This window comes from Fusarium pseudograminearum, chromosome 1 (assembly GCF_000303195.2).
Source record: "Fusarium pseudograminearum CS3096 chromosome 1, whole genome shotgun sequence".
Lineage (NCBI taxonomy): Eukaryota > Fungi > Ascomycota > Sordariomycetes > Hypocreales > Nectriaceae > Fusarium > Fusarium pseudograminearum.
In genome coordinates this window covers 4,271,805-4,290,556 of record NC_031951.1, presented here as the reverse complement: position 1 = coordinate 4,290,556, position 18,752 = coordinate 4,271,805, and the positions used below count along the sequence as shown (strand labels likewise).

Below are 18,752 nucleotides of genomic sequence, written 5' to 3'. Positions count from 1 at the left end.
TCGATGAAAAGGGAATATATACGTAGTATATGGCCGAAGAGCAGTGTTGTAGGTGTGTATGTGACAGTGACGAAACTTTATAGGTTCAAATTGTTCTGTTAACAAAAAGTTGGTCGTGTCTAATGCTACGGAAACTGATGTCATGCTCCTAATCGTGTTTATTGAAAATCACATACTTTAAAGATTGACAGGGGCTAACAAAGACATACTCCTATCAATATATGTGTGTGCATACTTTTTACATTGCATCAAAACAGAAAACAGTCAACTATATACATGTAAAATTAGACATGTAACACAAAAAGAGAAAATTCATATTTCTTCAACCGGTGACGATGAATTGATTATTCAAGTTATGTGCTTAGAAGTCTTTGAGTATAGGGTAGGTGGGGCACAATTTTTGGCTCTTAATTGCCCGCCTCCAACAGTGACGGACAGTGACACAGGCACCAATTAGACTTGCTACTCCCCACCTCCTGCCTCTAGAGAAGAACTTTCCACCTGCTGAACGGGTCCTATCTATGGTTACAGTGCCTGGTTTACGTGAAGAGTGCTGAAAGAGCTGAGACGAAAGAGTCGCACAGGCTATATTCACTTCGTCGAGGCGCATCACTCATGTAAAGTTAATTGTCTTTTTTTCCCAGCTCCCACCAACATCTCTTCTTTTCTATCTTTTCTCTAACACCATCTTCCATTCCTGCTACACACATACCAACCTTTCGTCACTACCCAACAGCGTGGCCTAGTGCAATAGGCTCTCAGCACCTCCATCACTTAACGTGACGAAGTCGTCCGTCACCCCCACTTGCTTGACCTCACCTACCACTGTCAACCACCATCGTGCAAAGGTAATGTCCCATTTTCGTGACGTCTTGTCACGCCGTCGATCTTCCACTTCATTCCGAGCCGCCGCTCACATTTTCGCTACAGGACAAAGCACAACAACAAATCGCCAATAATGTCTGACGAGAACGCGAACGGTACACCCGGCGAGCAGGCCCCTGCCAACTCGGAACACCTCAACATTAAGGTGACGGATAATAACAACGAAGTCTTTTTCAAGATTAAGCGCACCACCAAACTCGAGAAGCTGATGGGCGCCTTTTGCGAACGTCAGGGCAAGGCAACTAGTTCCGTCCGATTTCTCTTTGACGGAACGCGAGTCCAGCCCACGGACACACCAGATGCGGTTCGTTTTACCTTGGTCCACCACACGCCTGTTTTCTGCATACACATGGCGCATGCCATTTGGAAGATCGTGAACGTGCTAACATGTTGATATTTCTAGCTCGAGATGCAAGACGGCGATACCCTTGAGGTGCACCAGGAACAGGTTGGAGGATCCTCACTGTAAAGAGGAGAGAAAGTTCGGCGAGGGATGCATCACAAGAGGAGCACATCAGATGGCGAATTAGCCACACGACCTGGTCTTGAAACTGGATTCCGATCGTCACAGGTTGGATTTATTGGCTTTTCGCACCTCTGATGACAGCGAGATTGAAGCCAGCTCGACAACTTATTTACGACTGGGATAATACAGCCTGACTACTTACGCATCTTTGGTTCCTACAGTGCTCACGCAGTAGATTTACATATGCTTGTATGCTTCTATTGAGTTTGCGGCAAAGGGATATTCATCTGCTAGCAACGACTACTGACTTGCCCTACGTAAGACTTGAGGGTTATCGCATCCACGCGATGTCACGCCAGAGGAACAAAGATCAGTAACATGAACCAGACTGAACCAGACCGTGTATTTGCTAGTATTCCGATCTAAAGCTCTATCACGATACGCGCCTGAATTTCTATGCCATCATTACTCGCCAAACTGACTAAGCCATGCAGTTTGTATGACAGATAAGATTTCATCTTGTTCGACACTCCTCTTCACTCGAAACAATGCAGAGACCATTCAAAGTGCACACAAAGAAACATAAAACCAAACTGTTAGCTGACCTGCGAAATTGAGAAGCGAAATGCCAAGTTCATTAAAGCACACTACTCAAGAATAATCAATGCTCGATAAATATCAAAACACGCACGCCTAAAAAAAAAATCACACATCATCATCATTAGGCTTTGAGTTCCATTGCTCGGCAGCCAGTGCAGAGCACAATGGTACCCTCGGGTACATGCTTGGTGAAGATTTGGCCGTCATCAAAACTGCCCTGACACTCAGCGCATCGGAAGCAATGCTCATGCCATTCTCCGCCTAAGGCCTGGATATACTGTCCAATAACAGCTATACGGCACTTTTTGCACTTTGGCGCTCGTCGTTCTGTACGCTTCGTCTGGCAATTGATACACCACGCGTACCCGTCCTTCTCAATATGTGTCATGCCGTGGTCAAACGGGTCACCACACTCGGCGCAGAAGAAATGACCGTAGTGCCAATGAGCGCCGAGAGCGACGATGTGTTCACCAAGAATAGGGGTTTGGCAGTGTTTACAGCGCGGGGCGAATAGCTCATGCCAATCAAGATGGCAAAAGAACCGGAGACGCTCATCCCCGTCTTCAGCCATAGTCTTGCCCGGTTCCTCGTCGAGAACCTCACCAGCCGCACGGCGTTTGATGCGATCAAGTCGCTCTTGACGGAGATGGTCGGGCTCATGACTGATTTCCATCGCTTGTAGGTTAGTACCACAGGTATAGCAGCTGAAACACTGCGGATGGAATCGTTCGTTGCCTCCCGCAAGAGCCACGAACCGCCCATCGATGGGGAAACCACATTCGTGACAGATTGTCACGGCTCGCCTGGTGCTGCCGGGCGCAGGGGACCAATGCCCACGAGGCTTCTGTGCAGTTCGAGGGCCTGCTGCAGCAGTTCTTGGGTCAGGGAGTGGGCGAGGCCGCGAGGTCGATTCGTTTCCAGGCGTGACGATAGCGGGAATGCCTCCGCCGTTGCTGGGAGGACCGTCTACAGCGATGCTCGGGACGTTGACTGAAGGCGTGGAACCTCGAGGATTGCTCTGCGTCTCATCTACGCAAATAGACGGGATCTGCGCTGTCGTCGGCGCTCGCGGCAGCGGCGCACTTTCCGCCGCCACAACGATACTAGGTATCGCAATGGGTTTCTCAGGCGGCTGGGCGAACGAGGAGGAGGATCTGCTGGGGGCTGCCGGGAGCGCCCGGTCTGGGGTGGTATCAGTGGACAGATCCGGGGCTTGCCAGTTGGCGTCGAAGCTTACAATGGGCCGTCCCGGACTATCACTGACGGCGGTGGGTTCCGGTAGATTGGGGCTGCGATCTTTCAAACGCATGCTTGTAGCCGCACGGATGTCATTGCTTCGGACTTCCATGCCGTTCTTCCTCTCCACTTTGTCTTCAACAACAGGAACAATGGCCTCGCTCGAGTTGTTGCTGGTGTATAGTGGGTTGCGCGACCGCGTTGGAGGGTTGCGATATATTTCAACCCGCTCCAAAGGCTTGGGCTTTTCGGCCTCCTCTTGAGGTGCCTGGAATCGGACGCGGTTCGTCGAGGTCTGGAATCGGTTGCTGAGCCTTTCTGGGGATGCACGACCAGAGAAGCTCATGTCTTTAGATGTCGTATTTTCAGGCTCTTCCCAGATCTGGTCCTCAGAAAAGGGTCGACCGACCTCTCCGCTTATGTTCCTCTTCAGACTGTGACGACGCTGGTCGGGTGTTCGACGGCCAATGTTGCCGTAGGTTTTACTTTTGCTGGCTGACCGTTCGACTGGCTCTCTCTGTTCCGGATCGCAACGACAATCACGCACGCTGCCATCACGCACGCTGCCATCACGCACGCTGCCATCACGCACACTGCCACCAGCCTCGCCTTCTCCTTCCGAGAAATTGCTCTCAGATGGCCCAATGCTAGCAGTACGGGCATGAGCGTAGCTATTCTTTCTGAGGTGTGACTTATAGCGATAGGGCCCATCGGGACGGGGAGGTGGTGTACCATGCTGGTGTTGCCAGACAAGCTCAGCAGCTTCATCGAGAGCAGCATTGTATAGTCGAGTATCGTCATTTGGCGTTTCTTGAACAGGCGATTTTGAACCCTTTCTTATGTCCATCTCCTCCATTGCGTCACGCAAGGAGCTTGCTTCCTCTTTCTCCATCCATCTTTGGCCCCGTTCCATGTATGTGGCTGAAGGAACGACATCAGAGGGTTTCAGAGGGATTGCTGGCGATGTTGAATAGTAGTCGGGACTCTTTCTGCTGATCATAGATAACCGAGATGCAACACTACCACCAGCGATACTGGGGCTCATCGAGTCCTTGCGATCAAGAGTATGCGGCGCGCTATCTGGGGGAGAAGCGAAATCAGGTGTGAATCGGCCCGTGCTATTGCGATGTAAACTTGAACGGCTGGGTACCGGACGTGCACCAGCTGGTTGAGGTCGTGCACCTCCAGGTCTTGCCACTCGATTCGATCGCAAACCTGCGAGGTAGGTAGCTATTTAGCATAGATTGAATTAGCCAAGAATGATTGCTTTTGTTATCGATTGTCAACACCATACCAAACTGATCGTCCGTCATGTAGGAAGGCGACGGAGGAGTCACCTTGCGCTGCTTGGGCTCGTTCGCCCTCGCCGTAGTTGGCATCTTTGCCGTGCCGCAGGGGAGAATGAGGGTATAAAATTAATGAATATTGACGAAGGATATCCTGTCCGGCAGAGAAAAAAAAAGGTCAAGAAGGAGGTTAAATGGCAGACAACGAGGTATTCGGCAAGGTATAGGGATCAATAGCAGTCGGTTATTTAGTAGATACGAGCGTGATACTTTTAACGAACGGTCGCAAATCTGGCTGGCTGGGGTTGACCAGGCAACGAAAGTTCGATGGTGGTTGGGCAGGCTGCGTCACAGTATCACCAGCAGCAACAAAATGCTTTTGTCTAAGAATATGAGACTAGGTGAGGGTGAAGGCTGATGATCTCATTGACCCGAAAATTTCTCTTCCAGGTGAGTTCGTTGAATTGGTAGTCGTTATTTATTGTACAGAATCTTCCACCGCCATCTGCTAGGTTCCCATCCACTATGAGGGACAGCTAGCACTCAGGTACAAGTTTTCGAGCGGGGAGCTTTGATGTGTATTGCTCTCATTTGCTCGAGCACCTTCTTAGTAATGAGAGACAAGGTATTCGCGCTACAGTCAGCCTCTCGCTCGCTGTTGTTGGTGTCTCACTTTTGAAATTCCAAGCATATGTTACATATCGAACAGGGAGAGAGCACTTTGTTTCTCACTCTGTCATTCCTTGACACCCCTTTCAGCTTCTGGCGCCGCCTTTTCAGTTGAAGGCGGTGGAGATTGGGCAAAGCCAAGGTTCTTGAAATCGTCCCTGGCCATCAGGTTTCTAAAATACCCGCTGTTGTTAGCCCGTTTTGCTACGTCCGACACGGATATATTTGCGTCATGGGCCTTTTTGGGGATTTTGAGTAGAGGCTCACCTGTCCATTCTGCATGAAAGATATGCTTTTGCCAGGTCACGACATTCTTCGTCATTCATGCCTCGCACCTTTTTCATGCATGAAAGGTATTTTGTCATGACAGTTTTGCACTCGCCTAAAGCTGGTTAACCATCGAGTGCAACGTATGTCTCCTTTTGGGTTCCTCACCATCATGATCGAGAGGAAAGCTTCCACGTTGCGGTCTGATCACAAGAACATATTTCAGCCGGATCCTGTCAACGACGGTAATGCAATGACTCACGGCGTAGGCTTGGTGGTCGGCAAGGGGCCGGGACTGCCGAAAGTACTCATATTTCCGTATCGTTAGTCTCTTGACTGATTTCTACAACATATATCAGCTTCATTTCATGTCCTTCAACACAGTAGAAAAGTCAGGCGACTTGTGGCGAACCCCGATAGAGACGTCTCTGATGGATAACAACATGCTTTAAGGTGTGGCTAGTGACGTGGCACGGTCTTTCCCCAAACATACTGGCCAATTATGAGTTGTGCCCGTGGCCAGTGCACTAACGGCCCCCTGGAACCAGACATCGCAGAGGCCTACCTAAGAAAAAAACGCTGGGGGCCTGGGGGCATTATGCAAATACACGTGAATCTTGTAAAACCATGGATGGGGTTCTGCAGCACCAACTGTCTGTTAGTTTAGTAGTCCATGTCTCCCCTGCCCGCCCGCGCAAAAGCAAAGCCACCTCAGACCAACCCAAGCCTGCCTGAGCCTGAGCCTGAACCAGTCCCAGTCCCAGACCGAACCACATGAACTGTCAGAATTGACGTCGGATTTTTGAATTTTAGCGACGACGCGCGCATTATTCAAGACTTCCCCCGTCTCCTTGTCCTTGTCCTGGATTTTGTGACGGACTCCTGAACAGATCTTGATTCTTAATCGTTGGTTCTGTTCTGTTGTTTTTGGCATATCCCTATCTCGCTCGCTTCGACCGCCTGTCACAAATTCGGCCTCCCAACCACCATGGCTGCTCTCGGCGAGGATCTGCTCACCACGGTCAACAAGCTGCAGGATTTGGTGTTCAACACCATCGGCAATGACTCTTTAGATCTCCCTCAGATTGTATGCTTTTTTCTTCTTCTTGCTAGACGAATTGATCGTTCTGGCCATGACTGACCGCATATTTAGGTTGTCGTCGGTTCCCAGTCCGCGGGCAAATCTTCCGTCCTCGAAAACATCGTCGGTCGAGACTTTTTACCGCGCGGAGCCGGTATCTGCACTCGTCGTCCTTTGATTCTCCAACTCATCAACGTTACCGACGATGAAAATGCCCCCGACCCTTCAGCCGATCCTTATCGATCCCCTGGCGCTGCTCGCCGTTCTGAGTGGGCAGAGTTCCACCATATCCCCAACCGGAGATTCAACGATTTTGGCGACGTCAAGCGCGAGATTGAGAATGAGACATCCCGGGTTGCCGGTAACAACAAGGGTATTAACCGACAACCCATCAACCTCAAGATCTATTCTCCCCACGTCCTCAACCTGACCCTAGTGGATCTTCCTGGTCTAACTAAAGTGAGAATCCTTGTGTTGGCGATCTTGATGGCCTCTTGGCTTGTTTCTAATAATCCATACTGATCGTGGTTTACCTCAGGTTCCTATTGGCGATCAACCCACCGATATTGAGAAGCAGACCCGAAACCTCATCTCCGAATACATCGCCAAGCCTAACAGTATCGTCCTTGCGGTCTCTCCCGCCAACGTCGATATCGTCAACTCTGAAGCCCTCAAGCTCGCCCGTCATGTCGACCCTCTTGGCCGAAGGACCATTGGTGTTCTGACCAAGGTCGATCTTATGGACCATGGCACCAATGCTCTGGATATTCTCTCTGGTCGGGTTTACCCTCTGAAGCTTGGCTTCATCGGTGTGGTCAACCGATCGCAGCAGGATATCCAAGGAAACAAGCCCATGGAGGATGCTCTTCAGGCCGAGACCGATTTCTTCAAGCACCATCCTGCCTACCGAAACATTTCCACCCGATGTGGCACTCACTACCTGGCCAAGACCCTTAACACCACTCTCATGGGCCACATCCGTGAGCGTTTGCCCGATATCAAGGCCCGGCTCAACACCCTCATGGGCCAGACGCAGCAGGAGTTGGCCAGCTATGGCGACATGCATTTCAGCGGAAAGGAGCACCGTGGCTCTCTCATCCTTCAGCAAATGACACGCTTCGCAAACTCCTTCATCTCTTCCATCGACGGTACCTCGACCGAGATATCCACCAAAGAGCTCTGTGGTGGTGCTCGTATCTACTACATCTTCAACTCTGTCTTTGGTAGCGCTCTTGACACGATCGACCCCACCTCCAACCTGTCCGCCCTCGACATCCGGACGGCGATCCGAAACTCGACTGGTCCTCGACCTAGTCTTTTTGTCCCTGAGATGGCTTTCGACCTTCTGGTTAAGCCTCAGATCAAGCTTCTCGAAATTCCCAGCCACCGTTGTGTTGAGCTTGTGTATGAGGAGCTGATCAAGATCTGCCACACCTGTGGCTCAACTGAGCTTTCACGATATCCCCGACTCCAGGCTAAGCTTATCGAGACAGTGTCAGATTTACTCCGCGAACGACTTGGCCCTGCTTCATCATATGTCGAATCACTCATCTCTATTCAGCGCGCCTACATCAATACTAACCACCCTAACTTCCTGGGCGCTGCCGCCGCCATGAGCAATGTCGTTAGTGCTAAGCAGGAACGAGAACGGAAAAGGCTGATCCAAGAGGAGCGTGAGCGTCGGGAGAAGAGGCGCCTACAGGAGCTTGAGGTCGAGGGCGATGGCCCAGAGGGCGAGGATGGCGTCAATGGACCCTCCGAGAAGCTCGAGAAGACCAAGTCAGGAAGAACCAGGGCCACAAAGCAGCCTCACCGCAGTATATCCCCTGCTGCCTCAGTTCGCGAGAACGGAACCTCAAGCCTTGCTGCCCATATGAATGCAACACACCTTAATGGTCTTCGATCGAACTCACCTGCTCGACTCAACCAACAGGGACTCGGCGGCGCTCGGGATTCCTTCCTCAACTACTTCTTTGGCAAGGATGGCCAGACCATTGGTGGTCCCCTCCCTAGCCCTGGCGCGATCCCCAATGGACGACATATCAGCCAAAACTCGGAAACCAGTTTCCCCATTATACGCCGCGAGAGGGAATTTGGCCGGCCATCTACAGCCACCACAGTGGCCCCCGAGGACGACATGTTCGATAGGACAGGGAAGAACTACGGCTTGGCCTCCCAGATGGTAAGTTCCGAGGATCTACAGGTGCCTGGCCTCCTCTTTTCACACCAAACTAACCCTCACTACCAGGGTGAATCCGCGGAGCCGGCCATGACGGAGCGCGAGGCTATGGAGACAGAACTCATCCGAGCTCTTATCTCGTCTTACTTCAACATTGTTCGCGAATCCATTGCCGATCAGGTCCCCAAGGCTGTCATGCATCTTCTCGTCAATCACTGCAAGGATGTCGTCCAGAACCGTCTTGTCAGTGAACTCTACAAGGAGTCTCTGTTTGAAGAGCTACTCTACGAGGACGACGGTGTCAAGAAGGAGCGTGAGAAGTGCGAGCGCCTGCTCCAGACCTACCGAGAGGCTGCCAAGATTATTGGCGAGGTGCTGTAAAGCAAGCAATGATTATCTCTTGGTTTATGGTACAAGTCACATCACTATGTGACCGTGTCGAGTTAAACCCGACAATAATGAAGAAAAAGAAGACCAATCGACAACAGTCACTCATACATGAATGGATGGATAGACTTAACGGCGAAACATTACTTGGAGAGACCGGACAATGCCGATCGTTTTTGGCTAGGGCCTCAGGCTCTTGAATCGCTTTTGACTGCTCGCTAAATAGGCAGAAGAAGCGGAGAGGGAGAAGGAAGATCAAGAGAGAAGAAAGAAAAGAGCGTTGTACTTTTATTCTTCTTGTTTTCATCATTTTCCTCTTATCTTGTACATCACCAACCGGCATTGGAATTGCGGTCACACCCAGCTTTGTTTCTGATGATGGATGGCTCTCGCGAGAAGAGGGAACACAAGAGGAGGGCTTGTACGTATGTATTGATGGATGTATGTAAAAAAAAGCAAACCAAACTCGGCTCGTCGTCTAGCAGAATATATACAATGTACTACTACTTTGTAATACTTATGAAACAAAAAACATGAAGCATGAATTTGTCTTGTATAACAAAGATATGTCAACTTTTAATGTTGAGCTTCTAGGGTAATGTCGCTATGAGCATCTCTTTTTTCGCTTCTGGAAGAAAAGATGAAAAGTCTCAGCTATATAAAGAGCACACAAATATCTGTGTACCTACGACCCCTTTGCACCGGACTTTACTACAATAGTATACATTAAAACAATCTTCTGTGTCCCCTCTTTCTTGTAACGGGGTTAGGTACCAAATTTGAGCGATAGTATCATCACTGATTTCCACGATAGGCCGGTGGTTCTCTGGCGATGGATGAAGGATATCGCGGATCATAATCATCGTATGCAGGCCTCGGTGCTGATGGAGGAATGGGGGCATTTCCTTGAGAATCAACCCTATAACTCGAGGGACTCTCTGCATATTGCTGTGTAGGATAAACACTTTGTTCCCTCGGGGGAGGCTGAGTCTCATAGACATAATAAGGTCTGTCATCCCGTCGAATAGGGCGTCTAACAAAGTAGTCCCCGTTTGGGTGATGAACCTCGACAAGCCCGTATGCCTCTGCAGGGTATTCCGTAGGGGGACGTGTGCCATGGTAGTCATAGTAAGCCCGGGGAGGGGCAGTAGGCGGCTCCGGTCTATAGTGATACCCTGGCTGCGTGTGTCGTGGTCGGGGACTGCTTTCCTGATAGCGGGTTTGATCACCATACCATGATGATGGAGGGTGATCATAGTCGGCAAACCTCCGCTCGCCAGGAACACCGTATCTAGATTCTCGGGGAAGGGTGTTTCGAGCTCTGCGGCCTCTTCCAATCTCGCGCCCAGACTCATCCACGTACACAACTTCCTCTTCCTCGTCCTCTACTTGGTGCTTTTGAACAACTGGTAGCTCTTCAACTTCGACGTAATCGAGTGCTGCATTCACCCTCGCATTGTCTGAAGGGCGGTTTTCATGTGGCCGGTTTCCAACTGAGGCGCTTCTGTCGCGATGCCCGACTGGCTCTGTGCCCGAATATCGTTGTTCTTGTGCATCTCGGTGATCAGATGACTGTTCATCACGCCAGTGCCGAGGCTTTGTATGATGGAAAGGACGATGAGCTGTGAGCTCGTGATCAGTCTTTCCTCTGGCATCACGGTTTCCTCTTTCCTTCGTTGGATCACGAACTCGCTCGAAATCTGACATCGAGTAGCTATCTGTTCCGGAACCATCAATCTCTGTGGGACCAGCAGGTCTGGGCTGGATTGCTGAAGCTTGGTGTCTCTTACGACCGTAAACTTCACTGGCTGGGCGAAGAGGCGCTATATCTTGCCCAGACTTAACCTGCAATCGAGTAGGTAAAGACGCAGTGATTGATGGCATTACTGGCTGGGGTTGAGTTGAGTTGAGGAGATGGTCAGGCTGTTGTGTGCTATCCATCTGCGCAACAGCATTCCGTGAATGCTCCTTCTTGGGTGGATCGTCTGTTACGAAAGCCGCAGCTTGGGGCTGGGGTTGTTTAGGCTCCTGAGCAGGAAGGGCATTGTTGGACTTTGTTTGCGAAGGCTTCGAACTGAATTTGCTCACGAAAGCCTGGTCAAATGCCCAGGGGACAGCCTCTTCTACCAAATAGTATGCAGCCGTGTCCTCGCGCAGTATGACTGCTAGTACAGCCAAGCGCTCTTCTTCCGGAAGTTTGATCATGTCCGTTAGCCAGTCCAGGGGTGCCAACCCTTGACTTATGAGCAGATCTTCGTGTACTCTCTTGAAATGGCTGGCTAGCTTAGGCAGATGGAAGACCTCACTGCCACAAGCTCTACATGCGACTCCATTGAGTGATCGAAAGGTGCGCAGCTTTCTACTTCTCGCCGTGGCATCGATGAACATAGCCAATGGCAGTGGCTCACGATGCGTAGCCTTGAAAGTTTTCGCAGCATGATGGATGACCGCAAGGGCCCTGATTGGTGGAGGTATCTTTTTGATGTGGCCGACTTGTGACCATGCAGAATGAGTAGATTTGGCAATGGTATCAGACTGGGTTTCTTCATGCATGCCGAACGATGTGGTACTGTTGATGTCGTTCTGATTAGGATATGGCTCGTAGTCCATATGACTAGGGGCTGAAGGAACAGGCGCTGCGTAGTCGTTCGGATGGTTGTGGGAGCCGTGAGGCATTCCCAAAGGGTACCGCGGAGGATTAGAGCCATATGCCGTAGCATCATGATAAGGCTGAGCCAAGTATGGTCCACCGTACGCATGGGCTCCGGGTTGACCATACTGAGTCACGGGGGGCATCGGCATATGAGGTTCAGCATGGTAATGCGGAACAGCTGGTACTTCTGCACCGTAGACAGGAGGTAGATATCCTGTTGGCAGACCCGGTTGGAAGCCCGGGTAAGCTTGTTGAAGTGGAACGTCTTGAGGTTGCTGGGAGTTGGACGAACCTTTCTCGTAGTAGGCCTTCTCCCTCGTTTGAGGGTCAGGACAGAAGGGTGGCACCTCTGGCCATTCTGCTCTCCAATGCACCACAACATTGCCCAGACTAAGTGCAGTTGTGTGCTTTGCTGCATAGTGTTGGAGTACGCCCTCGAACCCGAAGAACTTGAGCATGCCGACACCACCGGGGCAGCCGTTGCAAAGAAACAACTCCTTACGCAGCGGCTCGGTACGAGGCTTGATCTTGACATCAAAAACCCATTTCATATTTTCCAAAGTCAATCTTTGAGTCCAGGGGCCTTCTGGAGGCTCGACGATTGGTCTTTTCCCAGCAGCGACCAATGCAGCTCTGTCCTTTACAACTTCGGCGTAAAACCGTTTCCGGACATAGAGCAGCACGTCTGCAGCGAATTGAGGGCAGGTCTTCTTCTTGATCTTGGTACCATTGTTCCAACTCTCGATGACTTCGTCTGCATATTTTGCTATGCGAGCTCGAACAGGACCTTGGGTTTCATCCCATTCATCATCAGTAACTTCCCTCGGTTCTCTAGCAGCATTCTTCTCAATTTCCTTCTTCCTGGGCCCCTCGCGAAGGACCTGGGTGTTTGTGCTAGTTTGTTTTGCCCGCTGCTCGGCTTCCCCTCTCTGGGTAAGAAGACGAGGTTTCAATAGTTCCCAAGCGCCGTCATCGAGCGGCGTGATGAGCTGGAGAGCTGCTTGGAAGGATGGGATATGGGCCAGAACATCTGCAGTCAGTGGAGGGTTAAGAAGCATAGCCCGACGTTCGATATCGGCTCGCCTTTGGGCCTTGAGCTGAGCAGCTTCTTCTTTGGTACGCTTTTGTTGTGCTGGAGGGTGTGGTAGCTGAGCACTTGCTTCCAGGGGTAACGAAGAACCATGTTGCTCGACCTTGTTGGATGTTTGCAGTTGTTGCTTGTCGGTCTTCTGAGTGACATTTGATAACGGGTTATTAGGAAGAGGAATGCTAGGGAAAGATGCAGCAGGGGCTGAGACACCAGCCTTGACTGCAACATTTCCTACTCGCAGATGAGCAATTCCACCGGCACCAGCCCACTTCTCCCAGCGAGAGGCATCCACCAAAACCTGCTTCCCACGAATCTCTAGGCCCTTAACCCACTCTTCAGCAGCAGCAGAACCTAACGCCTTGACACTTGTGAACTCTGCCTTGACTTGTTCAACGTGCTCTGCCCAGAATAGTTTAGTCACCTGAGTGTCAGGAGGGAGTGTTCCCATCTGCATGGCACGGGGAGGTATGACATGCATGTCTGTATCCACAAGAATAGGAGCAAGAGCAGGGAGAAGAAAATAAGGGAAAGTCGGAGAAAGTGAAAGATCAATTTCCTGTATCACACGTCAGATAGACTTCTGACCGAAGAGAATTAAAACACCTACCTTGACCCCATTCTTCTTCAGACAGGTGCCGCAAGTGAAGACGCAAAAAGGAAAAATGGGACAGACATCAGTTGAACCAGGACCACTACGCCATGCCTCATTATTTGAAGACCGGGGGTTCTTCTGACTCTTGGTACCGCACAACTGGCAAGATGTAGAGCAGACAAGACGCCACATTTGTAGCTCGGATTTTCCTTTTAGGGGAGCAGGCATGCGGGGCCAGAAAAGCCTTCTTGAAGCTTGCCATATAGCATCCGGCTTCAATGGTGGAAGGGAGGAGTGCACATCACTGGGTTGCTGGGCAGAGCCAGCAAGAGAAGGGCTAAGAAAAACATGAAAGAGTTTGTTGACAACCAACAAACGACCCAGGTCCCTGGGCGGTACAAGAGTGAAGATATGTTGCCATATCTCTCCTGGAAGCTGCTTGGCGCGGTTCACCACCAGCTTTTGGGACTCCTTGGAGACGGTGGGATCAGCTCTAGCTCCAGCTTCCCCAAGCCTCACTTTCTTGGGTTGCTGGGCATCCGTAGAATCCGGCGACGGGCGCCGTTTCTTAGAAGGCTGAGAGATGTTGTCGAGTAAAGCCGCTGCAGGATCATAGCTGGATGCTTCCGAGGGCTCATAATAGGGTTCGTCAGCCATCTGCACGTCGTCCTTTTGTAAATTACTGGTTGTCGAAGCTGCTTGAGTCGTAGTTAGACCAGGGGGCCCTGCCCCTTGATTTTTGACGAAAGACATTCTTCACCAAATGCTCTGCAGAAAAGCAACAGGATGTATGATGAGAGAAGATTCGGGGACGCAAGAAAGAAATTGGCTTGACAAAACACCAAGCCTGGGATATAGGGGAATAAACACTTGTCTGCGCGTAAGGAGTACGGAGCAACGTGGAAATCCTGCGTTGCAGTACAGCAAGAAGCAGCAAAGAATCAAATGCCCATAGACCTTTTCTTTTTAATATACAAACCGGAGCTTGTTTGTATATTGGGAAGCGCCAAAGGTATTCGCGAAGTGGTCTGGTGTTTAAAGAACAGATAAATGAAGAAGGCAACTTATGCGATGGCAACGGTAATGAATGGGTCATTAATTATTTAACAGAAAGTCAGGTGTGTTATCGATAACGCTTTCGGATCGGGCCCACCTTGTATCGGCATCACGCCGGGCTCCGGACTCGGCATTCGTTAAATGAGAATGCAATTAACTACCACTTTAGTAAATAAACGAGAGAAAGTTTATATGCGATATGTTTAAACAAAGTAGAGTTGCTTGGTCCTGCGTTTTGCATTTATCCCACTCATCGTATGTACTACAAGGTGCTGATATCTTCTATCTTACAGGGCTGGTCTCTTGATCATCATTGCATATTGGCATCTGTTCCATTTGCTCCTCCTCCTCCTCGTCCCATTCCCTGCCCTTGTGAAGTGCTCCCACTACGTCCACCCAATGACGAGGTCTGGTCGGGCGAGGATTGATCTCCGCCAGAGCCATATATCTGGAAACTTTGGTCTGCTCCCCAGTTGGCCATTTGCGTATAATTCTCGAAAGCGTTCTATCTCAAGGTTAGAATATATCTCTGTTTTCATTACGAGGACAACATACCCAGTCAAAGTTGGCAGCCATGTCCATCCCAGCATTGTTACCGGCCCCCAGGTTGCCGAACATGGAGGAAAACGGAGAAGCTGGGCCAGCTCCTGCGAAACCATCTGTCTGAAAATCGATGCCTTCCGGACCAGGCATACCGAAATCCATACCCATGAACGCCGCTGGGTTAGGCGTCGAGAAGGAGTTGGCTGTCGCGTTGAACTCTGGAAGGCTGTTGGGCGAAACAAAACCGGGAGCCATAGGCGGCGATATGTCAGCTCCAATACCTGACATCAAACCGGGCATTGGAGATGGCACGCCTGGTATATCTGCGTTGTTCGAGGCAGGGTCCTTGATCTTTTCCAGCATGATATCCAAGACTTTGGCTGCCTTGAACGCTTCCATAGACGTGTCAGCGAGTGTATTCCAAATCTTTCTCGCAGTTTCCAGACTACCAATCATCTTCGATCTCTGCTCATCGTCCCACATTGCAGCGCCCTCATCGTCTTGACGAATCGCAGACTGCGCGGCAATGTTGTCGAAGTGCAGATCAAGAATGACCAACATGGCAGGTAACGTAAAGTCCTTGGTGGCAATGGACTTGACAAACCAGCCCACTGACCGCAGCCTTCCATGAGACTGCGATTCCCGATACAGAACCGCGAGGTGGTCAAGCGCTGTCAACGACGCCTCAATGGCAGCTCGTCGAGAATGGGCGTATCTAGGGCTTTGCCTTGCCCTAGGGAGATACTTTCGGTGTAGTAAACAGAGAATCTTTTGGTAGAGGATATCGACATTGAACCTGGCGATGATTAATGTCACTGGGTCATGGGACCCTTCTAGTGTTGTCAACTTCAAGTGTGGAGGCAACTCTTGCATAATTTGACGCAACTTGGCATCAAAACGGATAATCTCGTCGTAAGGCACATGCTTGCCCACTTGACCCGTAGCTTGGAGGATATTCCCAAGCTCGTTACACAGTCTGGACTTGGCAATCATATACGCGATTGGAGTGGCGACCGTGGACGGCCTGGAAGGCGGCAGTTCCTTGATGTCGGGATAAAATTCGTCGTCAAAGATGTTGTTGGGTAGTTGAGTGTCGCAGTCATTCTCATAAATCATGCTGGGTAAAGATACTTGGTGGGAGAAGATGACATCCGACATTCTCACAAGAGCCCACGTTCGCCGTCTCATTTCCTGCAATGGTCAGTAAATGAATTATCCTATTACATCTGCGTACCCAAGTGGATAAAACTTACAGCTTGAAATGGTGTAATTGTCGGAAACCACTTGGCGTCTCGGTGATAGCCCATTCGAAAGGCGATTCGAACAATCAACGAGACAATCAACCATAGGCCCAAGTCGGCATCCCATCTAGACGAATATTCTCCAAACACATAGAGAATCATAGTCTCAACTGTATATTCGTTGGGCTTTGTGTAATCTGATTTGATGAGACATTGCACTGTCCGCAACCGATATTCGTTTGCCAATTCCAAAGTTCGACCTCGCCACTCAGGAGGCTCATCGCCTACCTTGTGATAGCTCAACATTGCCAGGCAAAGAATCGAGTAAAGCATACCAAGCCACATGATGGGCGTCTTGTTAGGATCTTGCCAATGATCCTTTAACTGCTGTTGGAATGTCGGTCCGTGGATAATGTTAACGGCATTATCCATAGAATTAAAGTACCGACTGCAGAGCGTCAAGACAGCTGATTTGGGTGGGAGTTCTGCTCGTATCTCGACTTCAGAAGCCGGCGTGGCCCCTAATAGCAGCGTAGGTCCTTCTCGTGCAGCCTGGGGCTTGGACGACTTGACTCGCTCGTAACTCGACTCCAGCTCCTTTTTGTGAGAAGTAAAGTAATTTTTTACCTCGGAGATATCGGCGAGGATGGTGTGCCAATGCTCCTGGCCAACATATAATGATTTCCCCTTGTCAGTATCGACCTTGAGAAATCCCAAAGAAGTGGCCAGTCCGTCCTCCTCGTCGCTATTCTCCTCCTCCTCATCATATGTCATTGCATTCTCATCTTCCCTCTCGACCTTTGCGGAAGATCCGCTGTCCGTGGCGGAACGTGCTGCCGCCCCAGCAGCTGCGGCGGACGCAGCATCTATGTTAGCACCTCCGTGCATGAGTGATAAAACTAGGCCTTCTAAACGGTCAATACGATTCTGCATGTCATCAGGACTTGAGTCTCCTTGACTTTGATTCTTCTTGCGAGAGACTGGCGTAGCGTAAGAGCACGAGCTTGTGCCCATGCCCTCACGCTTCGTACAGTTGCTGCAAGGATGACTTCTGTCACATTTTCTACTGTGTGTTAGTGATAAGAATCTCCCGAAAGGTTTGTTGAGCTCACAATCTGTCAGCACGGTTAGTAGAAGATACCAGCATACGTAGGCATCACAGGATCGAGGTGAACGTACTTGCGTGTCCTGCAAGGATGACAGCTGAGGGGGACACGGTTCCTCTTCCTCACAACGCGAAACTGCTCCTCAGGAGAGCGGCCTCCTTGCGATGAGTTGGTCGAAGGGGGTGTTGGGGTCATCCTGAATAAGGGGAAACAAGGCGATGTGCCTCGACAGATGAGATGGGGGATCTGGTCTCGCAGTCGAGAAACAAGAAATCTCCGAGACAAACTTGTTCAGGCCGAGGGGAGCACCGGCGTCAATATATCGAGGCTCAAGCGGTTGATGGCACGAGATAGACTAGGCTATTATGGATGGCTGAATGACAGAACACTGCCGCAACTACGGCAACCCAGTCAAGGGAAGACTGTCGTCGTCTGACCAGAACAGACCGGACCGGGACTTGCGGCTCCAAGATTCAGTCAAACACCGGGATGGGCCAATGTCGATCGCCGGACAAGCAGCGCAATCCAATGCAACTGGAACCGTTTCGCACCAATTAAGATCCTATGGTAGGAACCTGGAGGTGGCGTCGGTCAAGTCAAGTCCGACACGTCCGCGCCGCCTTAGAGCTACAGAGCAAGGCAAATAGTATGTACACGCAAGATGGAATAGCACGGTATGAGGTAGCTTTTTCCTTAGTGTTGTACAGTATAATACAGTACAAGACAGTGATAGCTTAGATAGGATGGCGGCAATCCGTGTATAGCCCCGGGGCTAAGGGAACTCCAAAGTTGTGGTGCGGTCAGATCTTTTTTTCGATGCTGAGCAAGATGGGAATCGCTGTATGCGATTGCGACAGCGGGTAGCGAAAAAGCGCGACTCTATTGGGGAGGGGGGGAGCGAGAGGCGAAAAATACAGAGAGAAGCAAAGGGCTATAGTAAGGCAGAATGGCGGGAATTGGATGTTTTGGGGTCGGGGGATCCCCAGTAATAGACGTAAGCTCAGTCAGCAGAGAGATATTAGGTAGAAAGCAGATGACGAGGGACGGCGTTCCCAACCACAAGAACCTGAGAAGCCGAAGGGTTGACAATAAAGGTGTGGTGCAGTAATGAAGAGGAGGTTCGGAGCCTTCGAGTGCCTTAATTCTATTATAGAGAGAAAAGAGAAGATCCTTGAGTCAAAGGCGAAAAGAAAAAGGGCTAGCTAGTACTGAACGTACCCAAGTCCAAATTTGTGGTCTGGATGTCAGCATCTGCCTTATTAACCCGTAACGGGACCTACCTACTAAGGTATGTAGGTAGTACCTACTATACAGGCACTGCAGTTGAGTCAATGTATGCGTACTCTTTCTTTACTACAAGCATTTGGATTTGACGAGATACATCCATATCATGGCGGGGCTGATGTATAAAGAGA

The 18,752-nt window shown here is 50.4% G+C and overlaps 5 protein-coding genes across 5 annotated transcripts; 2 read left to right on the top strand and 3 right to left on the bottom strand.

The window, feature by feature from the left end:
• Nucleotides 1–958: 958 nt before the first annotated feature.
• On the top strand, nt 959–1,354 carry FPSE_03358 (uncharacterized protein; the record flags this gene model as incomplete). Its single annotated transcript, XM_009256477.1, has 2 exons — nt 959–1,189; nt 1,289–1,354. 2 exons carry the CDS (start codon nt 959–961, stop codon nt 1,352–1,354), a joined length of 297 nt encoding a protein of 98 aa, XP_009254752.1.
• A 718-nt stretch (nt 1,355–2,072) lies between these two features.
• Nucleotides 2,073–4,566, bottom strand: FPSE_03357 (uncharacterized protein; the record flags this gene model as incomplete). The annotated part of the gene is made up of 2 exons (XM_009256476.1): nt 2,073–4,417; nt 4,482–4,566. The coding sequence occupies 2 exons, from the start codon at nt 4,564–4,566 to the stop codon at nt 2,073–2,075; spliced, it is 2,430 nt and encodes an 809-aa protein (XP_009254751.1).
• A 1,831-nt stretch (nt 4,567–6,397) lies between these two features.
• FPSE_03356 (uncharacterized protein) lies at nt 6,398–9,050 on the top strand (the record flags this gene model as incomplete). The annotated part of the gene is made up of 4 exons (XM_009256475.1): nt 6,398–6,496; nt 6,563–6,949; nt 7,029–8,672; nt 8,739–9,050. The coding sequence occupies 4 exons, from the start codon at nt 6,398–6,400 to the stop codon at nt 9,048–9,050; spliced, it is 2,442 nt and encodes an 813-aa protein (XP_009254750.1).
• An 801-nt stretch (nt 9,051–9,851) lies between these two features.
• On the bottom strand, nt 9,852–14,144 carry FPSE_03355 (uncharacterized protein; the record flags this gene model as incomplete). Its single annotated transcript, XM_009256474.1, has 2 exons — nt 9,852–13,355; nt 13,407–14,144. The coding sequence occupies 2 exons, from the start codon at nt 14,142–14,144 to the stop codon at nt 9,852–9,854; spliced, it is 4,242 nt and encodes a 1,413-aa protein (XP_009254749.1).
• A 613-nt stretch (nt 14,145–14,757) lies between these two features.
• Nucleotides 14,758–17,532, bottom strand: FPSE_03354 (uncharacterized protein; the record flags this gene model as incomplete). Its single annotated transcript, XM_009256473.1, has 4 exons — nt 14,758–14,952; nt 15,003–16,181; nt 16,244–17,294; nt 17,411–17,532. 4 exons carry the CDS (start codon nt 17,530–17,532, stop codon nt 14,758–14,760), a joined length of 2,547 nt encoding a protein of 848 aa, XP_009254748.1.
• Between the last annotated feature and the right edge of the window lie 1,220 nt (nt 17,533–18,752).